At 37.8% G+C, this 24,103-nt stretch overlaps 3 protein-coding genes across 3 annotated transcripts; 1 reads left to right on the forward strand and 2 right to left on the reverse strand.

Annotated features, from left to right (window-relative positions):
• LOC136268727 (ARF GTPase-activating protein GIT2-like) lies at positions 1-18,045 on the reverse strand. The gene is made up of 17 exons (XM_066064173.1): positions 17,891-18,045; positions 17,703-17,833; positions 17,529-17,644; positions 17,202-17,307; positions 17,010-17,150; positions 16,879-16,955; positions 14,874-15,066; positions 13,712-13,784; positions 13,196-13,381; positions 10,978-11,105; positions 7,859-8,014; positions 7,744-7,799; positions 7,621-7,690; positions 7,359-7,572; positions 6,538-6,631; positions 4,600-4,681; positions 1-365 (listed from the first exon to the last, which is right to left on the reverse strand). Exons 1-17 carry the CDS (start codon positions 17,958-17,960, stop codon positions 180-182), a joined length of 2,079 nt encoding a protein of 692 aa, XP_065920245.1. The 5' UTR covers positions 17,961-18,045; the 3' UTR covers positions 1-179.
• Positions 18,003-20,781, forward strand: LOC136268732 (protein dcd1B-like). The gene is made up of 13 exons (XM_066064186.1): positions 18,003-18,154; positions 18,210-18,342; positions 18,399-18,496; positions 18,686-18,759; positions 19,020-19,128; positions 19,178-19,212; positions 19,274-19,365; positions 19,633-19,737; positions 19,790-19,884; positions 19,935-20,045; positions 20,094-20,208; positions 20,354-20,570; positions 20,626-20,781. The coding sequence occupies exons 1-13, from the start codon at positions 18,086-18,088 to the stop codon at positions 20,681-20,683; spliced, it is 1,311 nt and encodes a 436-aa protein (XP_065920258.1). The 5' UTR covers positions 18,003-18,085; the 3' UTR covers positions 20,684-20,781.
• Positions 20,695-24,087, reverse strand: LOC136268729 (F-box/LRR-repeat protein 2-like). Its single transcript, XM_066064177.1, has 8 exons — positions 23,704-24,087; positions 23,365-23,639; positions 22,217-22,299; positions 22,121-22,169; positions 21,830-22,063; positions 21,561-21,782; positions 21,088-21,426; positions 20,695-20,916 (listed from the first exon to the last, which is right to left on the reverse strand). The coding sequence occupies exons 1-8, from the start codon at positions 24,002-24,004 to the stop codon at positions 20,785-20,787; spliced, it is 1,635 nt and encodes a 544-aa protein (XP_065920249.1). The 5' UTR covers positions 24,005-24,087; the 3' UTR covers positions 20,695-20,784.
• Between the last annotated feature and the right edge of the window lie 16 nt (positions 24,088-24,103).

Here is a 24,103-nt window from a genome sequence, read left to right on the forward strand (position 1 = left end):
TTCCTTGAAAAAATTAATAAATATAATTATGGCATAAAAAATATTGTGTACAACCACCACCATTCTTACTGTATACACTAAAAGTTGGTGACAAAACTTGAAAAAAAAAACAAAAAAAAAACTACAATTACAATAAAATTCCTGAATCATTAATTTTACAAAAGCTAATTCAAATCACATCAATTGTTCTCCAGACTGGCAGCTAGTGCCTGAGCAGCCCTCACAACTTCAGTAGCTGAGCTGATGACCTTTTCAGTGTAGGCAGCCATATCTTGTTGGTCTGACTTTTGTACTTCAGTCCTCAGACACTGACTGGCTAGTACCATCTTACGCAGTGACTCTTGAACCACACTGGATTTAGGTCTCTGTAGAAAATAGACAAATTGTTGGTATATATAGCTGGAAAAACGCATCTCTAAAAGGCTACAAAGAGATTTTGAGATCATTGTTTACAGGGTGTTTATCCTATGCCAAAGTCACTACTCCTATACACCTATACATAAACAGCATATTGTTCTGCAAAGTAAGAAATGTTTATATCTCAAACAGTATGCTGGTCTGTAAAGCTCTATAATAATTCATGCAATATGTATTGTTATCCCACACAATTTTGTCTGGTAATGCAAATGGCATTAGGTTGTTTGGATACCAATTCCTATAGAATCATGAACCACGATAGTGGGTTCATAATAGGGATTGCCCATATTTTTTTGCAAAAATCCTAATAGAATGTACACCTAAAAACCACCTTGAAAAAGCATCCTTCAACTCAAAACAACCCTCTAGTGGTTCTTTGCAATGAGTATGGTCCACTAGTAAGTATCAAGTGAAAAGGAAACAGTATGTGTATTTCAGACAATACTGAAATTAGCCATTTTGTTCATATTATAATATTATTATTCTTTCATAGACATAACGAAGTGCAAGGAGAATCCTGGGATAAAAAGTAGCAAGGCTTTCTGAATGCATCATTGTGCGTGTCCATGACCTATTTTTGATTTCGTTTTCAGATGGAAACAGCCCAAACCAGGCCGTTTCTTCTTGCCAAAACACCATTATGCATGAGAAGCCATACAAGATCATGCTCAGAGTTAAGTTTTTTGGTGTGTGCTGCTTGTGGCTAATAGAATCAGTCTTTATTAAACTCAGTATAGGTCAGGAAACTTAATCTGTGCTAAAATTCGCTCCGTGATTATTGTACGTGGGCGGGTTATCCAGATACTCTAAGAGCAGTCAAGTAAATACTCTAATAATGCAGTTAAGTGTATAACAACAATCCTTGCACTGAATTTGACAGCTAGTAAAGGCACCAGTAGTGTAAATTGTACCTCATTAAGCGCATTTTACAAATTCCTGTTTAAATATTTATAATCTACTTAGCCAAGTGCATTCTGTAGCAAAGTTTCAGCCTCACATGCCAATAACTTTCGGAGTTACAGCCTTACAAAGTAGCAACAACAGAAAAATCGATTTGTACAGCAAGTATTTGGAAAATAAATTACAGGTGCTTACTAAAACGGTTGTAACTTACGAAAGGATGGACGTACTGGGCTGAAAGTTTCACCATCGTGTTTGCCATGAATAGGGGAATCATTTACTGGGTAAGTTTGTTCTTTTATTGCCTTTCTTCACTGGATACAAAGGCGGAATTTGTGAAGAAAAATCAATAGCGTACGATTGCTTCGACGGGACATAAACAAATACGTCACACAATTTTGCCAGTCGTATCCACCAGGTGCAAACGCTTTCCTCTAGGATGATCAGACAGCAAAGTTAAAGCGACCTTGGTGTTACTAGAATGACTATCCAACAAAGAGTCACTATCATGCATGTTGCTGTTTTCCTGCACTATCATGAGTGTTGTGCTGAACTGTTCTCAAGGGGTGACACACGGGCACTCACTGTAAGTATGTGTCGGGTTTTTGCAGATCCGGTCACATATATATAATATATAGAATGATTTAAAAACTTCAATTAAGTGCATGGGTGAAAGCAGGCACTCGCTAAATGGGAATTGTATGGCTTCTTTAGAAACCACCTTAGCACCACAGTCTAGTCTTATAGCAACTCCATGAGCCACACCCACTTATCGAATAGTAAGTTACTCCGTATGTGGAACTATGCACATTTATCAGTAGGTATGTTGCCGTCTGTAGGTATGCCTGAATCCCTGTCTATGGATTAAGTGGAGCCATCCCCACTGTACAAAGGAAATGTTTGTACAGTACTAACAGGAAACATGTTTTTGCTGTCTGTATATTGTGGAACCATGCTAACTCATCAAATAAAATAAACCTGTTTTGCTACCACAATATGCAGGCAAATTTTCACAGTATGAAACTTTCACAGTTATATTACCAAAACAGGATTTTTCACAATTGAATTTTCACAGATCACGGACCTCAAGTTTTTGCAGTTTTCATGGTTGAAGAGTTATCAAGCTCGTGTTGCACAATGATTATGAGATAAGTAGTATATATGTCACATAATTTTGAAGATATATTAGTAACTAGCAAGGACATACTTAAGCACTAGTCACATGACATCATCATCTATTTGCCAGTAAATATACTGAAGCTTTGACAAACTGAAGCCTTCTAAAAGTGAATTCAGAGTCTCAGTCAGAATCTCTACTAAGGCTCGATAAGCTTTATGGCTTTCCAGTTTGTTTGTGCATGACTACAAACATCCTGCTCAGCTAACTTTTGTAAATCCACTTTAATACATTTCTATATATGCAATTCACACTTGATCCGAATATTCCATAAAGCGGGTCAGACCCAGATTACCCACACACAAAAAAGTGACCAGGATGACCCGACCCAATTTTAAGCCTGATGGTGAAGTTATGCAAATGGCACCTCAAGTTTTTGCAGTTTTCATGGTTGAAGAGTTATCAAGCTCGTGTTGCACAATGATTATGAGATAAGTAGTATATATGTCACATAATTTTGAAGATATATTAGTAACTAGCAAGGACATACTTAAGCACTAGTCACATGACATCATCATCTATTTGCCAGTAAATATACTGAAGCTTTGACAAACTGAAGCCTTCTAAAAGTGAATTCAGAGTCTCAGTCAGAATCTCTACTAAGGCTCGATAAGCTTTATGGCTTTCCAGTTTGTTTGTGCATGACTACAAACATCCTGCTCAGCTAACTTTTGTAAATCCACTTTAATACATTTCTATATATGCAATTCACACTTGATCCGAATATTCCATAAAGCGGGTCAGACCCAGATTACCCACACACAAAAAAGTGACCAGGATGATCCGACCCATTTTTAAGCCAGATGGTGAAGTTATGCAAATGGCACCTCTTTCAAGTAATGCATAGTGTCACAGCAAGTTTGTCATCCTAGATAGTAACGTTTAGCTTTCATTCCTGGACCATATGTAATAAGCAACATACAAAGACCATGATACCAGCATTGAAACCGGGTCACTACTACTGACCTGGATGGCCCACTGACCCAGATTTAGTAGATTAATTAAAACTGAGGCATGCGCCAAGAGATACGCTTTGGGTGCTCAACTAGCACGCTTAGTTAAGTAGCTACACAAGTAACCATATAGAAACTAATCAGGTAAGTTTTATAACTAGACAGATGCTGAAAGCATTGTGGGGCGAGCCTGATATTAAAGTAATTACAAATAGCTAGCTATTTAATGCAACCAACCAAACATACAATGACAGTTAAATGAAATGAATGGTTCTGATCAAATCAATATTAAAATTTAAAAATATTACTTGAACCCTTTAAACTATTAAATGAAACAAATACTATGGTTGGCGGAAGCTGTGTAAATTGAGGTGTGATGATCCACCGTGCACACACTTACAAACCTTGCAATTGCTTATCTTTCTTCATTGGTTTCCTAAGTCTGTCACACTTTCTTCTTTTTCTGAGCCTCTCCTCTTTCTTTCACTTGCAGTTTCAATACTTCTTGGTACATTGCTACCGATTACACGAGAACATGCCACATGCCACGTGCATGAGAACCGTACATGGCAGTTGATGGATTTCTGTGTTCTTTGTTACGTGACGGTCCACAATTCACGGTCGAATCAACTACCGCCAGTGTGGGGCTTGCTCAGGCTCACCCCCAATTAACGATCCGTGGTTCCACAGACAGTACGACACATTTTTTTGCACACTGCACTGCTAATTAGCGTGGTACCTCACACATTACCAATATTAAAGTGGGAATGACTCATAAAAGAAGACTATGACACATACAATAACAATTGATTATGGGAGTGGCTCCACATAAGCCTACAGACAACAACAGACATGGATTTATACAAATCTAGCTCAAATGCCACAGGCAGCAATTCTGATAAGTGGGTGGGGCTCACAAAACAAGCTGGGCTACAGCAGGACTGGACTATAACCATAAATAGACTTCTACATTTTTACATGATTAATTCATATTACACATGATCCAATCCACTGTATAACTCTGTAGACCTGACAACATGTGACCCAATTGACCCGACCCACTACTCCAATGAACAAAGTACAATTATTATAAACTCCATATATACTGTAAGACAAAAACAGTTTTCATACAACAATTACAAACACACTGACCTCAGGGAACAATGTCGCTAGTTCACTGACAGCTTGTGCTACTCCAAATGTGTATTCTTCAAACTTCAGTACAATCTGATTCCTACACAAGACACAATACAGTTGCACTAACTATACTAATTCCTCCATAACAAATGTGACACTGTAACAAGCTAGCAGTGAAAAACTTAGTGGACAAAAATTTCATGAATCTGAATAGGTATCAGATACCGTATGATCCAAAATTATGGAAGGTGAAAATACTCACGAATTAGTGTTGCATCGCCCACTAAACTGCATAGCACTAGCTTGTAGGTTAGTGTGCAGGAGTGTAGGTATTGTTTTAGTACATTACTATCCTTTAGTATAAACTAGGGGTGGGTGGCGTTGATCAATATCATACCACAGTAGTTTAATTATAAATATTGCGGTGTTACTAAATACCCACTACATATGTATAAGCTTCCATTGCATCAATAACCTCATTGTAATGCTTACTCTTCAAGTGGGAAAACAAATTGGACAGGGTGACAAATAGCACTCCATATTTGACTGGTCTCCCATTAGTACCTTTCTAGTACTCCCATGTTATGCTCTTTGCTCCACGCTCGCTAACAAGTTCTGCCATAATACTGTTTAAATAATTTGAAAACTGGTGATTTCTGGTATTCTCCCGGTATTCTTGGTATGTCGGTATGCGGTATTACTAAATGTTAAATATTTAGTGATTCAGTTTTAAAAATACACCATATGAGAAATTTTGGCGTGGAATTAAAATTGGCGGATGCTTACAAAATCACCAAATTATAATCTTGCCATTAGTGTTTCTAATATTTTAACGGATTGAACAGGTGCAACTTTAAGCAAGGAGCAAGGTGGTGTATCTATATGTACTGGAGGTCAGCCTACGGTTATAACCAAACAATTCTACGACTGCCTGTATAAATAACACAGATTAAGGAGGTCTTATACAAGTATAGTGAAGCAAAGATACCGCTTACGGAAGATACACCTTGAGAAACACGCAACGAAGATCATAACTAGCTACTTGGCATGGACAATCATTTCATTTCCTTTTGTTACACTATCGTGGAGATTCTCCATGAAAGTCTCTCCAGTATGCAGGCTAATGAAGTAAACATACATACATCTTTGTAAACGAGAAGTCAACTATACAATTTGCTACCACGCGGGACTTCACTTTGCATTTCATCAAATTAAACTCTTGCCAAATACAAATTATTAAGCAAACACCAAACATTCTGCTCGCCAAAATTTCTGCTTATACGGTATTGCACAACAACTAAAAATTGGTATATTTCCCACCCCTAGTATAAACTTTAAAGCTTAGCTTTGTACTAAGTAAAGCATTTCACTGTAGCTAGATTACAAAGCTGATCTGTGATAGTGGTACATCGATAATGTGAACAGTTATCAGAAACCCTACATCAGCTGTACTTTAGCATATCAGCATTGGCATGAAGCAAAACAGCAGCAGATACAATACAATCTAGTGTGCACCTTGTCATAGATTAGATTTCAACACTACCATTAATGTTAAAATGTCGTTTTTGTTGTACTACTGCCACTGCAAACATGCTGAACTGGCCTTTACAACCAAATTTATCCAGAAATTTATAGAAGCACAAGTACGCATCTGCACATATCGGATCAACTACATTTATCAGTTTATCCAATACTAGCACTGTACGGCGCAGGAGTTATGCTAGTATTTCATACATTCAGGTATTGTAATAGATTGGTACTGGTGCCCCGCCCTATAGGTCACTTGTGATTAAGGACATGATCATAGGCTGGTAGTTTGTAAAACAGTACACACAATTTGATCGAACAATTTCATGCAAGTCACTGGAATTATAAATTAACAAAATTGCATCATGATAACACTTGTAAATTATTGATGACACATGTAACATAATTACCACTTAAATAACTTACTTGTCTTGACCCTTGGAAGCTTCCAACAAAGCATATATATTTGTAGTGATCTTTTTCACACATGCGTTAAGTTCCTCCTTGTTTGGTTCATCCGCTAATCACAAAAAGAAAGCTAATAAAATACTAAACAAGCAGTTAGTTTCTCAATATCATAAAAGGCATGCAAAACATGGAGTGGTATTCCATTACCATAGAGATATGTTGTTTTTTTAAAATATTGTACGGCATTCATCCATCATAACTCTAAAACCAAACACACTAGTTGTATGAAGGAAAGCTTAGGAAAGCTTTTAGTGAGTTCAAGCCAAGCTAGAGTTGGAAGACGCGGAAGCCAGGCCAACCCTTGAACTCACCAAAAACTTGACATTGAAAGACATCATTATGCTTAACAGGCAAACTTAAAGCCAGCGTTAGGGTTGGATTCAGTTTTGAGGTTTTACCAGGTGTAGCTAGCTAATATACAGGGGGGTGTACATGTACATTCTTATTGGTTCACATTTATATGGTACAAATTAAGAAAGATGGGTAGCTAGTAGTGGTGTAACATAGTGGTAGGACTGTAGCCTAATGTAGGAAGTCTCAGGTTCGATCCTTGAAAGTGTTGCATTTCTTTTTCGATTGGGACCCTTCTAAGTCATATTTTTAATTTCATGACTACTGTATGAGTAGCAGTGGCCTACTAAAAAACATCCACCTCCAGTCACATCGTGTTAGCAAATCCAAGATTTAAAATCTGCAAGTTCAAAAATCTTTTTAAGTTCTCATAGTGGGGACTGGAAACAATCATGTGTAGTTTAACTTAATTCATCATATCAACATACTACTGTTTAGTCTCCATCTCCTTTCTAGCTCTTCTTTCTTCTGTCTCTCGTATGCTTTCTTTGCTAGGTCAACACGAGCATAAGGAAGATGAATAGCAGTAGTTTCTGATGTAGGACTCAGTAGACTGTTTCGTTTTATGGGACTAGTTGGTAAACTTTCATTATCAGAAGGACTGCTACAGTGTTCTGAAGTTATACGCACCTCATCTTGTTGCTAAAAATAGTAACAGGGAATAAAAAGGTTATATATTTGGTGATTTACTGGTGTTGGTGATCTTTCCTCTAATGTATTGACTTCTGCATAATCTGCCGTGTCCTTGTCAGTAATGGCACTACAAACAGTGGTAAAATTAAGTCTAGTTAGAAGATGAATGGTTCAACTTACGCATATCCAGAGTCACTAACTTTTGGTACTCTCTTACCAGCTCTAAGTGCTTCTAACTACAATTAGACACAATATGTTCTATACATAGTAACACATTGCCATATTTGGTGTTTACTTCAGCTTTGGCTTGTTTGAGCTCCACTTCTAGTTGGTTGTTGATTTTTCTCAAAGCTTTTATCTCTCTTCCTCTCTCCTGGTATTTCTCAAGTAGAGTGGTGTATCCTTCCTCTGAACCAAGTACTGGTGAGGGTATCGGCTCTTGGTATGGTAACTGTTAACAAAAAATGCTACATCAAATATGCAAACACATAACACTAACAAGTAGTATGCACATACTCTGGTTGGCATACATATACCAGCTGTGGGGGTAGGTATAGCAGCCACACAAACAGTATGACTGACAAGAGGAGGAATAAGAAACGGGCAGCAACAGAACCCTGTTAACTGTGATTGGTGTGGCTTCAATTACCCAAACTGTATGTATTAACTGATGAGAAGATTACACGATTTCCTTTCTACATGTTCATATAAATTCGTGGAGACACTCACCTGTAACTGTATGGCATCACTGCATATCATATAAATGTGTAGTAGAAACTTTTGTGCAAGTCACTTATTTCTTATTGTTACATACTTTGCTTGCTACTCTGAAAATCAATTAACAGGTAAAGTGTGTGAGTATTGATTGTTTGAGGTTGGAAGTGTGCAAGTGAACCCAATGGTTTTGTATTGAATAAAATGTTGAACCTCTTTAGTTACTGAAATACTAGCTTAACAGTGATGACAACTCTGTGGAATGGTACCTGCTCTTCTAGTTGGACATGGCTGACGGTACTAATGGCCTTTCAGGGATATCACCATTGAACTTCTTTTCCAATGGCTATATATAAGCTTCTATTGTTTCATGTCATCCAAGAAGCTTAAGCGAAGGCTTTGGGTCTCTTCTCAGATCCATAACTGTTGAGGTTTTACCAGGTGTAGCTAGCTAATATACAGGGGGGTGTACATGTACATTCTTATTGGTTCACATTTATACGGTACAAATTAAGAAAGATGGGTAGCTAGTAGTGGTGTAACGTAGTGGTAGGACTGTAGCCTAATGTAGGAAGTCTCAGGTTCGATCCTTGAAAGTGTTGCATTTCTTTTTCGATTGGCATTTATGTGATATTGATTCACAAATATTTAAAGTTGCTGAAGTGTAGTTATTTATGGTAGAACAATAAACCCTATATTATTTGTAGAAAACACTGAGGATTCTGAAATAGCAAAATTTATATTTTTGGGAAAGGCATTCATTAAGAAATTTATGAGTGTTAGTAGTATTGGTTTTGGAAACAGGACATTTTTGTGTGGATGACAACAGACACAACTTGATTACTTTACCCCTTGCACATGTGAGGGATAAAAATGCAACTTCTCTATGTGTTCTAAAAAGGTAGTGTAGGGAAGTGGCTAGAGCATCGGCCTAGTACTTGAACGGTTCCAGGTTCGATTCCCGGTTAAGCCAAGTTTCTGTGCTTGTGTTTCCTTGAGCAAGAAACTTTAATCACATTGTTCCAGCTGCATCACATTAAGTGCACAGACATCCTCCTGTGGCTTACCAGTTATGCCCTAGGAGGATATGCTATGTACAAGGATGCACACAGCACTGGCCAATGGGACAGCAAGCAAAAAAAAAACAAAAATATAAACTACAGCAAGAAAAAAAAATTATGTATAAACATTTTTTTAAATTAATGAAAAACCACAAATTATGTATATAAACCATTTGATATTTCATAACTACCATTAAAACCACAAATTATGTATATCAACCATTTGATATTTCATAACTACCATTAAAACCACAAATTATGTATATCAACCATTTGATATTTCATAATTTTAATAACTCATAATTTACTACCATTGTCATTTTTTGGTTATAACAACTAATTACCACTATCATAATTTTGAGTATAATCATATTACAATGTTGAGTATTTATCATCATTACATTACTGGACTGTATCAGTTGGTGCCTATGTGTAGTTGAATTGAAGTGTGCAAAGTAATCATCTCTTGTTAAGATAACAGGTACTACTATAGAGGTCTGAGGTCTAAAAATCGTGTATGACACTTTATAAATTGTGTGTACACATCTTTACATGTCAATTATTGTTCTACTGTAGCAACTATATGCACTTATTAAATCTTTTGATTGCTGATGCTTCTTCACTGATGACAACAAAAAGTATTCCATTACAAGTTCCAAGAATGGATCAACCAGAAATTGGAAGAGAAGAGGTTAGTGTGATTCTCTGTGTGTAAACTTACAAATGAACTCACCTGGTGAATTTCTATAAATGTATTACAGTGAAATACAATACCATGTGATGTGTTTACACTATGTACTGACTACATGATACACATCCGTTTCTGTAGGAATTTTATGTCATTGTATGTATATATGTCACTTGTATCCATGTTACCTTGGGTACTGTATCAGACTATTCTCAACTGATCAGTTCACCAATTTCCATTTACCAGTTCAGGGAGGTACCATTAGGACCACATATACACAACAACTCATCACAGTTGGAGGAACATAACATGTCCATGAAGTGTACTGAGACTATTGTAGTACCAGTTGAACAGGAAACATGCTCAATAGGAGAATTAGTGACTGGGAAAGACAACTATATAACTACTCTATCTTCTATGTGTGAAATAGTTGTAACTGTTGTACCAATGCATAAATAACAGTAATTATGTGATAACAAAAACGGAGATGGGAAATTTTGATGAAAAAAAAAACCTTGGCGAATCACTGTGTGATTAATAAACTTGGCAAAAAAATTCGGTAAACACAGTATGGTAATCATAACTTTAGCCAGCTAATCGTACCAAGGCTTTGCGATTACTCATGCACAAGTAATTTCTTACAGTGATGATGCTCTCATGCCCATGCAGCACACAGACGTGACAAGTGAATCACCTCTCAGATGGTGCAAAACACAAGACTACTTTTGATTGAACATCATTTGAACATTGCTCAGAGTGTAAATTGTGTCCAGGCTGCCTACAAAGGCTATTAACAACACTAGACATGTTCCAACTGACAAAAGGAAGTATTCTGTAATGTTTTGTTGGAGAACTGAATGGAATAATCCACTGTAGTAGTCTCATACATTTGATATACATGTATCGCACATCACTGATCAACACACACGCATGCACGCACACACAACATACCTCAGTGTCAGGAGGAGGAACGGCTGCAGGAGGGGACAATGTTGCCGCCTTATCTATAGCCACCTCATCATAATCATGTTGTGGCATCTCTGTATCATAACTGGGTACCTTAGTACCAGTCTCATCACCTGAGGAGAAGATGTGATAACAACCAATCAATATGTCAGACAAGAAATTCAAGAATTCACATATTTAACAATACATAAAGATTTCTATATTATATGAACACTATGCATAGATAGTTGTTACTGTGAGATAGAACTCATGAAAAACACAGTATAAGGAAGTAAAATCATTTGTTAATCTATCAGTGTTCAACAGTTACCATCATGTACTGTATGTGGCTATAGTCCCTAAACTCCCTAACACAGCAGTCACTATTACAGTAGTAGACCCTCAAGTTATCCAAACTCAAGCAAAAGTGAACTGTTTTAAACCAGTTATTTTATATGTAGAGTTACAATTCAAAATACCTATACTCCCAATACTCTATCTGGACAATTACTGTACTTGTGATAAACGGAAGAGGGGAGGGTACGTCAGCTGTATTGTTTGTTTATCCAGTTCAAAATGTTTTACGCTGTATACAGTATATCAATATATGAGTTTTACACCACCAAAATAAATACTGATGTGCTTTTTACAAGCCTACACTGACTGCTTCAATTTGCACAATTCAATCACATAAAACTTTCTGTGCTGACAAAATAGCTGAGAATCATTTCAACACCAGTGAGTAATATCACATGTACGAGAATCTGTTCCTTTTTTTAACACTTATAACATGTGTGTATTTCTATTCACAGCTGCATGGTATCAATCCAATACTGATGCACATAAGTAGAGCTAATCAGTTTAGGTTGCTAAAGATGACATACTCTAATAGAGCAGTTTAAGCACATCCAAACAAGTAGTTAAGATACATTTTCTTCCACTATATAGCTTTTGTATTCTACTACTGCATCAAGCCATCTCAAGAAGCACTTTTAGGACCGTTTTGTGAACAGCCATTAGACTGTTTCTTTTTTTATTGCTGTATAGTGCTATATAGCTTTAGCATAAGGCTTTGTACCACTAAACTTTTTTGCTAAAACCAACCTTTCCTTAAGACGGTTGGTTACCTACCTGTAGATACTGTACGTCCAACCAACTCAACTTTTGGTCATGAAGGTAATGTTGAACTTCTATTTATGTACATAAAATGAAATTAGAGAAGAGCTACAACAAAGTGACTCACCACAACAGTGTGTGTCAAGAGACTAATACAGCATGAGGTGAAGCCAAGTGCTGTAATACCCCTGAGTGCTATAATTCTTTGCACATACACACAAACGTAGGTAGTGCTTATGCTATTGTAGTAGGAATGATTTGGGCTAACTTGATATGTGGAGTGCCAGCTTTGTAAAATTGTTCCATGTAACGAAGGGAAATTACGGGTACACAAAAAAATTACATTACTTTAAACACACTAATGTGTATACTGACACTATAGTCTATCTTAGCAAGGCAACTACTGATGAAATTCATGTCAAGTCAAAACTAACTAATAAGAGTTTAGCACTGACAAAGAAATAAACATGTTTAACGATGTATAAACTAAATCCCACAATCACTTGTCATGTGCTGTGGTATATAAATAAGTTCGGTAACAACAATGGGAGATTCAACAAGGAAGATGGACTGGATCCTCCAACAACTATGACCTCTATCTGAAATGACATCACGGAATAAAATGGCCGCCAATAGTAGGGGGACTTTAATATTTTCGAGTACAGGTGCCTATGGAGAAAATTTTTTGATCGATCATATTTCTGCCGAGATAGAAGATACGGAGCTCTAACTATCAGGTATGGTTATAAATAATATAAGGATGAACTTACACTATAGTCGAAATTTACGATCAAAAAGCTTCCAAAAGATGCGTAAATGATTCATTCTAATGTCTTATAACCATACTTGTTGGCTGTAGCTCCGTATCTCTTTTCTCGGCTGAAATATGACCGATTAAATTTTTTTCTCCATAGGCGTCTGTACTCGAAAATATTAAAGTCCCCCTACTATTGGCGGCCATTTTATGTTTGTGACGTCATTTCGGATAGAGGTCATTAACATATAATTTTTGAAAAGCTTGATACTATCACATGGGCTTGCTAGTACCAACTTGTTTGTGTGCACATGTCACATGTGCATGCATGCACAATACACACACTGAACATACCAGCATTAGATGCACTTAATGTTTGCCGTCTCTTAGTATCACTCAGTATATCAATTAACAACTGCCGAAAGTCTGATGCATCTAAAGTGGCAAGTTTCTGTCTGCCCTGATTTCTCAACGGTGTTAGTAATGGATTAACAGGAAGAAATGCTACAGAACTTTGTTGTTGCTGCGTAGTCAGCCACACTATAACAATAGACAAAAAATACATCAACACCCAGTCAACTCAATGGCACAACTGTATTGTTACATAATAGCAGACTGTGCACCTAAAGTTCAACAAATGAAATATACCTTAAATGACAGAAAAGGAAATTACTAAAACAACATTTAAAAGATGATAAAGCATAGCTACATGGAAATGATTAGCCATGTATTTTTCAAATACAGAGTAGTCAGCAAAGAATTTACTTAGAAATAGTCAATTGAACTTTGCATACTCACACAACTTTAGATTGTATAGAGTGTAGCAGATAAACAAGTAATGTTAAGGTGCTTAATGGAAAAATCTCTTACAGGAATCTGTTTCTCTACGATCCACTTCATCATAAATATCAGCAACCAGTTCCTCAAACAGTTTATTACTCAACTAAAAGGAGGAGAAAAACTAGTACATACATTCCTACCTGCTTTTACATGTACACACAAAAGTATGAGTATACACGTTTACTAGTGGATTTAATGGGCTTCAATTTACAGTAACAAACTGGCCATCCTTAAAATCAATGTAAAATGCATTAGGTTATGCTGTAATGTATATTCCTTTAACAATTTGGCTTTACCCATCCATGAAATTTATAGTCCTAACAATAGCGCACACGTCATATGGCCTCTGAGTACACCTTGTAAGCCATTAGACATGAAGTAAGCCCAAAATTGTTGACTTTGAATTGGTCACTGAATGGAGAGTGAAGTGGTTGTCCATTAGATATCTGGACCACCAAAAAATAATGGCCAATAAAAATTCTGCAGCAATATACAGATTGGACAATATGAAAATGACAAGCAAGTGCATTAAAGCCAAGTCACTGTAAACTGGTTAATACACCACACATGCTAACTACTTGAAGTTTTCAGTATGAGGTATATGTTTACAGTGAATGCTTAAGACCACGATATTTGTTTAAACACAAATCCGAGAAAATTAAACAAAACAACTCTCGCACAATCAGAGTTTTCTCCCTTTTTCATTGGATAATACAAATAGCAAAGTGAACACTATGTACATAAACACCAAACGCTTAGTCTAGGCTAGTTTGTTGGATCCCTCTCTTTCACCAGTCTCATGTAGTATTTGAAGTAAATTTTCACATCACTAAGTCTCCACACAAATGTAGCTGGTCAATGGAGTCTGGGTCCCTGGGCTCACTGTACTAGAGGTTCACCATGCAAGATAATTTTGGTCCCAAAAAGTTTCACATAATAGAATACAGACACTATTATCAAATTCACTTCTTGTAGCTTAAGTAGTTCAGTTGACAGACAAACTACTCAACAAATTGCTAAATTGGTCAACTATTAATCTTTAATTTAGCGCACTAAGTTGTCACCTTGCATGTGAATTAACATTTCCTGATTGTCCTTGAAATCCCCAATAGCATACCACCGTACAATAAAACACTACTATACACAGATACACATAGCAACATTGCCCACACAAGCATACACACTTACACACCTCTTTTAGTTTGATAAGAGCATCAATGGCACTCTGGGCTGGTGGTGAAAATGGTTTATCAGGTTTGGGTATCAGGTAGTGCTCCCCGATATTATGTTGTGGCTTTCGATTACACAGAAAGAATGACAACTTATCAGATAACTCATATTGACACTCGATCAGTCTATCTGCTAACTGGTGATGTCCGGCAATTCTAAAATAAGACAAACAATATTAACACTTGACAGTACAACACTTAACAATACCAATGCAAAGGGATAATGTCTAGGCACACATGATAGCTAACAGGACACATAAAACAATAATGCCACACAGAGAGTTTGCACTCATGCATATTTCTATGTGCATACATACATATTACATATGCATACAGAGGCATTGCATGTGCGTGTACGCACGTTACATGCACACACATTACACTAACATGTACGCATGCACCCACACAATCACACACAGAAAAGCCTCTAGCAACCATGCAAAACACATTTATTGCTGCAAAGCAAACCAGCACTAGGATGCCTGTGCACCACTTAGACACTCGAGTGTTATGCAGGAAAATCCTCCTGGGACAGAACTAGCAACTCTCAGGAGCACTGTCCAGGTACCATGGAGGTTGGTTGTGTAACACTGCTTAGCAAGACCAGGATACAGTAGTTGGGCATTTGCTTCCCCTTTCCCAGTTGACACCTGACACCTGACTACCAGGTTCTCATTGTATAGCTGGGTAGACTAGAGTCAAGTTTCTTGCTCAAGAAAACAACAACACCAACTTGGCATAAACAGGCATCAGACCTGGAACCTTTCAATCATCAGGCTGCTGCTTTAGCCACTTGGGCTATGCTGCTACACAACACCCACACCACATACACACACAAACTCACGCACATATGTGCATGCATGCACACACACATACACACGCGCGCATGTAGACCAGCAAGGCCTGAGCAGTCAAGTCAAACAACATCACTCTCTAGAGCACACTGAAACACTTAATTCAGGTTCTAGGAGTCAAACGCCTTCTACCTGCAACACGTGCTAGAATGTACTGATCGCTGAGTCTCACGGATAAAGGTGAACTTCCACTACATGAGGACAGCTTGGTATTTACTGCCAGTATAGTAATTGGGTAAACAGGAATAATGAAGTAGACTAGTCAGCAAAATCAACATTGTATACTTTGTTTACTATTGGTAAAGGTGCCAAAATAACAGATCACATGTACAAAGGTATGCACATGTGTAGTGCAGTTGCATGCCTGTAGTGTGGTGTGGTTTATTTGAGGCAGCAACAGTCAAATGGCCTGGTAACCACGGTCACTGAACACCAACAAAAATTTATGACAGCAGGTGATAGACACAGCTTGCTAAACACACTGTTTTATAGCTGAAACTATATGACCAAACACAACATCGCGAGTAACAATTGCATATTTCGAGCGAGCTTTTTAATTGCCCACAATTAGTGCTCGCAACATTGCATTTGGGCGGTACAATAAATAATTTATTTTAGTTCATTGCATAGCTATAAGACATGAACCTAGCTTCTCACACTATTGTGTAGTCATACGCCATCAGAGTATCAATATACAAACATTATAAATTAATCCCTTGTATCATATTTCATTATTGATACAGCTAGAATATCATTGTGTCCCTTATATTGACAACTGACATGTACCAACATCATTCATAGCATATGCTACACATACTCCCACATGTATACACATGCATTATATACATGTACATATTATATTTATAACCCTCAAACCCAAATTCCTCACAACACACACACATGCACACACATATACACTATGTACACACACAAACACACACAAACACACACTAAGCACACACACATACTACGTACACTCTACACAGCGCACAAAACAAAAAAAGCAAAGCAGCGCACACACGCACGCACGCACAAACACTTTATCCCATAAGGCGTTACAACAGTTAATGATTTAGCTAATTGATCACCAATCAACCAACAGTTAACACCTAACCTGGCACACTCATCTGCCATGTGACCAAGCCTATCAAGAGTACAAGGGTCTGTACCATGTGCTACCAGTAGCTCCACCTACACACCACATCACTATGGTAATACAACATGAGTTGCCTCCCACACAAATACCTGCATTGATTGCCCAGCCTGACTGGCAACATGTAGTGGGGTACTCCCCTTGTCTATATTATAAAAGTTAGGATCAGCACCAAGTGATAATAGCCGCAAACATGTCTCCAAGTTGCTCGTCCTAGCACTAGCATGTAGTTGCTGTAATGTACAATATTACAACCAAAAATACACAATTGGTTAGGTAAATACTTTGTTTAAATCATTCCTTGAATCGTCGTCGTCTTTCTCCCGAGTTAGACGGGGAATGTACAAAAGATGTTGATATTTTGCAACAATGAAATCATGTTTTGTGGGGCTGGTAAAGTGAGAATGATTAATTTCAAACAAGGAACAATGTCAAGTTAAGCCACACAGTTCAACTAACCATAACACTAAACAATAGTACTACAACCAACTATGAGAACAAGTGTTCCACTACTATGAACATAGAGAGACATTAACACACCCAAATTAAAAATTCCAATGTAAAAACATTGAAAGTTCTACAAAACAGTTGTATACATGAAATCAACTAACCGTATTTTATCTTTTGGGACTGGTTTCTTTGGCTTGGATTTTAAGTTAATGCTGGGATCATGAAGTGCATGCTCCCATATAGAATTTGCTCCTTTTTGTACTAGTGTGTTTACCATCTAGAGGGTGAACGGATATGTTTATAAACACATGTGCAAAGTTCCGTTAAATGTATACCTCTTTCTGAGAAGGCGGCCAGCTGCTGTGCATTGATCGTATATGTGATATGTGTCTGCCTAGGCTGCGGTGGACGCTGCAGCATTCGTCACATACCAGAACGCCACGATTAATGGACGCCCATGTAGGGTCTGCCATTGTCATAACGGACCAGTGAAACGGTTTGTTAACTCACACAAAATACTCACCCGACGCACTACAGTCGGCACATATCAACTCCCCACCCAAAATCTGTACAATACTGGCCCTCTTGAACATTCTTGTTGACGAATCTTTTTACTTCAAACAAAACACACCATCCTTTTTGCGCACGCGTATGCTATCACGTGCACGTGGTATCTATTACGAGAGGTCACATGATTCAATGAAATGCCATACAAAAAATGAAGTTCGTGGTATTAGTTGTTCTTCTCATTCTGCGCGTCTCTGATGCTGCCGAATGTCATGGGAAGGTGATTAAATTAATCGATATGGCGCATTACATTCATGGCTACTTTATTCCTGTAGCCTGATCCGAATGCAAAGCCAAACGCGAACCCGATACAAACTGGTACTCCACAGTTCGTCAAAAGCTTGAAGAACGGAAAGCTATACACGGCTGGATCTGGAGAAGAAGCGATCCCGATTGTGCACGTATGGGGTGAGCTGCAGAGCCACTCCTCCAAGTAACATCCTCGTCTACATTACACATTGTAGGTACACCATATGAAATGGGACACGCCCATGGCTCACTTATGGTGAACGAAGCAAGAGGTCTGATTAATGACGTGTGGTCATATATGGAGTCTCAAGTGGTAAGGATTTATCACAACATTTTCAAAATAATGCACCATGAAGCAGCCTAGCCGGCAGCCATAAGGCATGTACCAACCTAGCCCTTTTCTTCAATTTTATACAATTTGTCTAAATAGCACATGTTCCCCAACCCTGTTAAAGGATGTTTCACTGATTGGCTATAGACTCACGTGTGTTTTGATTTTCAGGAGCAGTTTATTAATGGCTCAAACACAAACCTACAGTTTCCAGATTGGTTTCTCAAGGATGTTGCAGACATGGGGTAAGTTGTTTACCAAACATGCTCTTTTAACATTTTAAATTGGGGAAAAAATTTTGCAGAGTGAATCTTGGTCAATTCATGATAGAAGTTACAGACCAAAAAAATAATTTGGCAATTTTGAGATAGACTAGTAATGGATGGAAAAAAATAAGAAGCTCATAGTTTAGTTCTGTTCATTCTGACAACTTTACTGTATTACCATTACTTAAACTGTTTGTTTGTTAATTGCTTAATTTAAACAGTATAAAATTCACTGCTAGGCTTGATGCAGCACTGGACATTGAGATTGCAATAACAGCAAAATATTCTGGTGATTACTTCAATGAAGAAATAAAGGGCATGGCAGAAGCCACAGGACTGGAAGAAATAGTATGAAATTAAACTGAAATGGTACAAATTAATATAAATATTTCTATAGAAAATTAAAAGGATTCATATGCTTGGAGAACTTACGTGAGTGTGTCTATGACAATTGAGCTAAACGTATGTATAAATTTTGTTGTAACTGTAATAGTAAGGGACAGTGTTCCATGTTTGGTGCTAACAAGACTGCTACAGCTACAGGTGGGACACTACAACTCAGAGCTCTGGACTGGGATGTAGACGGTAAGGCAATGTTTTTGTGTGTGACTGTGCACATGGGTGGGTGTGTGTGTGTTAAAAAGTCCAGGTAGGACTTTGGGTGCCCACACCTTCACCTGTGAGATATGGTACAGCCTCCTGCAGGTTAGTAGTCCTGCCCCAGGAGGGCATTCCTGCACTTACTCATAGCACCTGAGTATTGCCCCAGTGTTGGCCACTGGGTAGCGTGACCGCATAGCGGCAGCTGAAGGCTTTGCTTTTGTGTGTGTGTGATCAATTAATTGTGTGTAGGTCCATTTAAGAACTACCCGCAAGTCACTATCTACCACCCCAACAAGGGTAATGGTCATACATTTGCAAATGTTGGCTGGACTGGCTGGATCGGATCAATCACTGGTGAGTGGTCACTATTCCGTGGTACTAGTGTCAACCTAATCCTTTTCTTTAGGCATGTCTTCAGTTCAGATGGCAATTAGTGAGATTGGTGTATCATTTCCTGATGACACGTTTGGTCATGAGTCACGATTTGGTGTACCATTTACTGTAAGTAGTTGATGGTACATTGCAATACATCTATACATGTGTGTTCTCAGTACCTACTAAGGGATATTCTACAATTTGATAACACACTTACTGACTCAATGACGAGAATGACTAATGCTCATCGTACGTGTAATCTCATTCTTGGTGTGGGTGATGGGAAAGTGGGCAAGTTGTTAAAATATATTACATGTAATGATGGTACTGTGTAGATGGATAGCTTCCGTGGAGTTGAATATTCTGCATCTGTGGCAAACTACTTCACACCAGAGAACTTACAGCCAACAGTTGACTGGCACCCAAGAATACCTGGAATAGTATACTGGGGTATGAAAGTGCTGGACATTTTGGTGGGGAACCCAAAATTTAGCCCTTCAATAGGTGCTATCACCATTAACACAACAAATGTTGGCCCCTACCAAAATTCCTACTGTACAACAATCTTTTCAGAAACATTCCATGCATCATTTAGGGATGGACTGGTTGTGTCCTGGCTATAGTTCAGTACTGGCAAAACAGCTGGACAACTATCATGGACAACTCACACCTGATGTCACCATCCATGATATCCTACCAGTAGTCCAGTCAGGTGATCTCCATATTGCTGTGTATGATCTGCAGAATGAGCTAATGTATGTGTCCAATGCTCGAGCTGACAAGGAGACCGGACCAGACATGGCTTACGACAGGTACATAACTAGTACCACGTATACAACATTTTTATTACCTTCCATTGCTATATAGACCTTTTGTGGAACTGGATATGAAGACACTGTTTAATGAAGCACCACCAACACCATAAGATTGACATGACCATGTATATCATATTTTTATTTGGAATATTTGCATTGTATTTACAGAATTGTGAATAATTATTATATACAGAAATATGTAAAACAATACCTATACACAGGTGGTATAATTAGAATTATCCATACGAGTGTATTCTCCAGTGTCAAGATCCTTGGCCATTATAGCATTGGGTGGCACATTGGGGGTGACATGGTGGATGAATATTTTCCTAACACTACAATCCTAAAGGAAGAGAAAACAGGGTAGGTATAAAGAGCATTAAAGACATGCATGGAAATGTGTACTAAAACTGGCCTGACCCTCTTCATGATAGATAATATGCTAACACTACATAAAATATGGAGCTTAACTTATGTATAGTTCCTTCCACTATATTGTTTCTACTTGACTCACTTGCAAGTATCTTGTTGCGGCAGATGTAATCATACTACAGCCAGATATATACAGTTCCTCCAGGTAAGGACAATTTCCTGCCAAAGCAATCACACATTTGTCGGTTAACTTGTGGAGACCAGCCAAAGCCAGTAGCAATAAATCATGACAGTGGATGGCTACTTCACAGACACTTGAGTCTGTCACTCTACAGCCCCTGAGACTAAGCCTCTTCAATTTTGGACAATGCTTAGCTATGGAGAGTACCACGGTATCATCCACTTCCTTACAAGCAGCCAACATCAAAGTTTCTAGATTGTGACAGTTAGTAACAATGGCATCTATCACTTCAACTGGAAGCTAACAAAAGAATTGTAAATAGACAAAGTAATTATAAATACAATACATAATTAGAAATATACTCAGTCATCACAAAATTATAAATATGCTAAACACCAATACATAATTCAAAATATACTTAATTACCAAATTACATTTTTGCAGGCTGAGAAGACAATGCACCTGAAGAGACTGGCTCTTTTCTTGTCCGTAAACAAAGCTGCAAGTTTGGGCGATGATAAATCAGGAATAGCCTTCATACACAAAGTTTCTAAGCTGGTGCAGCATTTGACCAGCACACCCCATACGTCGTTGGTTAATTGGGCACAATTTGAGAGATCTACCTTGCTCAGTTGATGTCCAATCGCTTTAAATATCTATCCACATCTTACATTAATATAAGCTGTGAGAAATACACACTTACATTCATAGCCATCACATTGGTGAGATGTACCACTCCACACAATGACAACTCTGATAAAGAGCTAAACATTTCAAGATGCGTTGCAACACTGGGATCAAATGTTGCACCAAATAATTCTAATTCCACCAGATTCTCCTGCAGTCGATCTGATTGCAGTATTTGTCCAAGAGCTTGAGATTTGATGCCGTAGCAAAATGATATCTGTAACACCTTTAAATTACACTGTCGAGCCATCTAAAAAATAAACCACGTACTGTACCAACACACAGACTAATTTCATATCTTACTTACTTTGCAAATACCTAATCCATCAAGTTTTAAACAGCCATCAAAATTAGCCCTGAAATTAAGAACATTTGTTATCTACAAAATGTAATGTTAACTTACATTGTTAAGTTGGGACAGTTGTCAGCAATCGCCTCAGTTGCAACATTAGTAATATGGTACACTTTGGCAGCATCCAACTCCAACTGTGGAAATCACATTCATACTACAAAATACCTTTCCAATAGTAGTGTAGTCTCACTGGAATACATACTTATGTACGAGTATGATATTCTCCTATTCATAGAAAGATTTGCCACCAACTTTTTTCCTACTTCAGAAGAAGCTAGCATCCATTATTTTTTTCTTCCTTAGCTTCAAATTTGTAAACTCTCACTCCTGGCATATAAACTCTTAGGTTAAACAAGATGCCACTTCAGATCACTGTAGATGGTGATTTTAGATTACCAGTCGGGAGATTGTGAAAGTATATGTGCTCTAATATGGTTCAGGGGGTCACCCTAATGTCATCTACAAACCATTTACCTACGCATTATGCTGTGTTATGATGCAATGGTGAGACATTGGTAGGCATGCATCTATTATGACAGAATAATTTTGAAAATAAAAAGAATTAAGAATATTCTGTGAGTTCTAGGAATAATTGGTGCAAAATTACGAGTGTCCCGAAGTCCTGATCATCCACCTGCCTACATACTTTTGTTACCTAGGAAACCAAGGTATGACTTGGAGTGGTATTAAGACAACATGTTCAGGTATAATCTTAAGTTAGAAAATAAACACACTAGGAACATAACACCTGTTGTGTGTGGGTATTGTAGTTTGAAAACGATATCATATATATAGCCTAAGGGGAAAATCTTTCAAGGCTGAGCAATGTTACCTCATTTAAATATTTCGCGGATTCGCAAACAATCCCAAAATGTATTAGACTATATGGAGATCTAAATATTAAATTTTCACTGCTACCCCCAATCTTGAAATCACCAAAAAATTTCTTCCTCAGGCTATATAGTAGCATATAGAGGTTAGCACAAGCAACATAATAGGTTTGACCACTAATGGAGAAAGCCACACTCATAGTTGGCAATTTTCTTTGCTACTTCCATGCCATTTCCTAAGTTTATGCTAGAGCAATAGTACACTGATGATTGAAATCCTTCCAGTGCTTCACTATCAATAGAATGGTCAGGCCCATACAATACAAGAGCAATTAAAGATACAGCCTAAACACACATGACATTGCTAACCAGATTTTTTCCAAGACATGAAGCTGCTGTTTGCAGACTTTTGTTGGTAAGCTGTGACAAATACGCTACATTGAGAATGCTGATGTTCGGACATCGTTTTAGCAAGGCCATTAATCCAACATCTGTCACTGCTTCGCACTCACGCAGATCAAGATGAGTTAGCAACTCTCCAACATTGAAACAGACCATGACAGAATCAATCAACCCAGGCAGTTTCCTCAACTGTAGAGTCTCCACTTGGCTAAGTATCCCATTAATATGAACTAACCCTTTACCTGTGTCATAAGGGCAAATGTAGACGAGCGTATCATAAACAATAATTGTTACATACTAACTCACTTGTGACTGCCTTGCACTTGTGAATGGTCAGCCATTTAGGAGAACATTTACATGAAGACAACAGTTTTAGTAACTCGTCGTTTACTTGCTCAGAATAAGACATGTGGATTCTGTTTAACTCGTCTGACAACAGGTTGTAAGAAATGGCTCGTAGATTTTCTATAGTAAATAGCTCGTACCAGCACATCCGTTCTAGCAGTACCTCCTTTTGTGTACGCGTTAGATAACTTCCTGGACGATTCAGTGTCCTTAAGTTGTTCGCAACACATTGCAAACAACAATCATAAAGAGTTTTAACCATCGCAGACCGTGCTCGCCCTCCAGTGCCTAACTGGTCAGCTGGTAAAGATTATAAATATAATATATTTTGAAGTGCGTTTAAAGTGAATATTTTGGGATT

The sequence above is a fragment of the Dysidea avara genome, chromosome 10, assembly GCF_963678975.1.
Source record: "Dysidea avara chromosome 10, odDysAvar1.4, whole genome shotgun sequence".
Taxonomy (NCBI): domain Eukaryota; kingdom Metazoa; phylum Porifera; class Demospongiae; order Dictyoceratida; family Dysideidae; genus Dysidea; species Dysidea avara.